The sequence below is a fragment of the Monocercomonoides exilis genome, assembly GCF_001643675.1.
Source record: "Monocercomonoides exilis strain PA203 chromosome Unknown scaffold5-2102611, whole genome shotgun sequence".
NCBI lineage: Eukaryota > Preaxostyla > Oxymonadida > Polymastigidae > Monocercomonoides > Monocercomonoides exilis.
The window spans coordinates 1,895,159-1,897,879 of NW_027150550.1; the positions used below are offsets into that span (position 1 = coordinate 1,895,159).

General features: G+C 32.3%; 1 protein-coding gene across 1 annotated transcript; it reads left to right on the forward strand.

Moving 5' to 3' along the window:
• Positions 1-388: 388 nt before the first annotated feature.
• Positions 389-1,897, forward strand: MONOS_687 (putative DDE superfamily endonuclease; the record flags this gene model as incomplete). The annotated part of the gene is made up of 2 exons (XM_067877140.1): positions 389-571; positions 623-1,897. The coding sequence occupies 2 exons, from the start codon at positions 389-391 to the stop codon at positions 1,895-1,897; spliced, it is 1,458 nt and encodes a 485-aa protein (XP_067734461.1).
• Positions 1,898-2,721: the final 824 nt, after the last annotated feature.

Consider the following 2,721-nt stretch of genomic DNA (forward strand, 5'->3'; position numbering starts at 1 on the left):
AAAGTCAGAAGTCAGAAATTAAGATCATATTACTATTCCTAATCTCTGATGGGGGGGGGGGGGGGGGTTAGCTCCTCCATCTCTGATTAGTGCCTCCCCTGAGGAGATTAGGTTATAGCAACGGGGCTGACTAAGTTAGAATTTGATTGAATTTTTTTTTTTTTTGATTTTTTTTTCATTTCAAAAAAAATTATTTTTAAAAATAAAAAAATGATCATAACCAAAAAATTTTTTGAAAATGAGTGTTGTGCAAAATAAAAAACAACAAGGATTAAAGAAAATTAGAAGTTTAATGAGATCCTTCCAATATCGACATATTGAAAGTTGATTAGAACGTGTTGCAACGATTATTTCTAATGGAGAAGCTCGGGTTGCTGATGCTGCGAACATGAAGGAATTTACTCGCTCGGCAATTGATAGAGCAGTTGCAGCAGTGGAAAAAGGAAGAAAAGCAGGACAGAATGGAAGACCAGAATTATTCAACAAGGAAGAAAAGGAAACTATTTTTGGTGTGCTAAAAATCGAATGTGAAAGTGGGACAAGTTACAATGCTGCACAAATGAGGAAATTAGTTTGTCACAATTTTAAATTTGTTGTTTTTATTTATTTTTTATATATTCAGATGAACACTGTTATAAATGATAGGAAAAAAGACGATTTTGATGAAGAAGATGAAGAAGTGAACATTTCTAAAGCATATCCTTATCAATACACAAAAAGGAACCCCGATCTCAAAGTTTCTCATCCTCGAAATGTCGACATCCAAAGGCTCTCCGCATCAAATCAACAAACTCTTCTTCCATTTTTCACTCTTCCACAAAACCTTCATGATCAACATCATTATTCTAACTCTCTTATCTTTAATATTGATGAATCTTCTCTCCGACTCTCTGATTCTTTCTCTTCTCTTGTTTTCCATCCTTCCGACATGCCTGCCGGTTTCTCCAAAACACCAATGAACATGCCGAATGCAACTCTTGTCGTTGCATCTGCAGCTGATGGCTACTCCCTAAAAAGCGTCGTTCTGTGGACTTGTCACAAATTACCTGATGAACTGCGCCTTGTTCTGAGTTCGCAGTTGGATGTTTGGGGCGATAATGAAGGCTGGATGACTGAAACTCTATTCCTCAAATATGCTGAAGAAGTGTTGCTTCCAGGAATTACACAAAGAAGAGAAACTTTGAAGAAGAGTGATGAACGTTGCCTTCTCCTTCTTGATTCTCATTCTTCGAGAGCGCAGCCTGACTTGTGGAAGAAGTTCGCCGATTCTTCAACAGATGTGGTCACCTTCGTACCCCACACCACTCACATCGCACAGCCTTTGGATCGTGGAGTGTTTGCTGTGTTTAAAAAGACAATAAATGCTAATTATGAAGCTCCTTCTTCTTCTTCTGTTGTTTTGCGACGAGAAGCGCTTGCTGATGTGCTTCCACAAGCTTTACAAACTTCTTTGTTGCCTTCTACAATCAAATCATCATTTGCGAAGAGCGGAGAACTGTCACATCAGTGGCACGAAGTGTTAGCGAAGCTGCCAAAAGAACCTTCTGTAACTCTGAAGAAAAGAACAAAAAGGTTTGATTATTTTGGAAAATTAATTACCGATGAAGAATTCTTAATAGAATGGAAAAAAGAAAAGGATGAAAGAAAAGAGTCAAAAAATGAAGAAAAAGATAATGAAGAAATTGAAAAGGCTTTGTTTGAAGATGAAAAACCGAAAAAAAGAAAATTCAACCCATTGAAAATTTTTAATGATGATTTTTCTGATGATGAAAAAAAAGAAAGAAATACTCGAAAATTTGTCAAACGAAAGCTTGTAGATTATATTTTAGACCTGTGCGACAAGTGGCAAATTTTGTCATCAAGTGACACAGGTGACCGACAAAAAAATTTTTTCTGATCTTAACCATAAACATATTCAAAATATCTCATATGCGATTAAAAATTTTATATTTTTCTCAAATATTAAATTAACTTTGTTTGTGATAATTGTTCACAGAATGTCTCATATTTCAACAATATTACGCATTTCCTGTAATAGAATAACATTACATTTTTGTTTTTGAGAAAAAAACTGTTTGTATTGGATTTTTTTTTTTTTTTTTTTTTTATTTTTTGGTGACCGACAGAGTGAAAAAATTGCTTGTCGTGTCGCACAGGTCTATTATATTTATTATTAACATTTTTTAAAAAACGAAATCAATACACAATACACAAAAATAAATTTGATTATTTTTTATTCGGGTTTTCAAAAAAATATTCGGGTTAATAAATCACCCAATTTTGATATTATCACTCATTTATTCTTTTTTGGTTTCTGTGCATTTATAAAAATCTGACTTAGAGGAATGCAATTGTGAATAATTTTGACATTTTTTAAAAAAAATAACAAATACAATATTTTTTAAAAAAAAGCGATCATTTTGCACAAGTCAGATTTATTCACAAAATTGATCAGAAACTTTCACAGACATAATAAAAACTCTAAAATAATATTTCGTTAGATTTCAAATTGTGCAAGGAAAAATAAGCATATTCATTCTCTTATTGCAAAAGTGGGAAATAAAAAGACGATTTGTGTGATTTTTATAATTTATTTTGATTTTCAATCATAATACACCTTTTTTTGCTATTTCTATACGTTTGTTGCAATTTCAAAGCAAATATAAAGAATATTTAAGTAACTCTAATAACATGCAAAAAACGAACATTGACAAATTTATT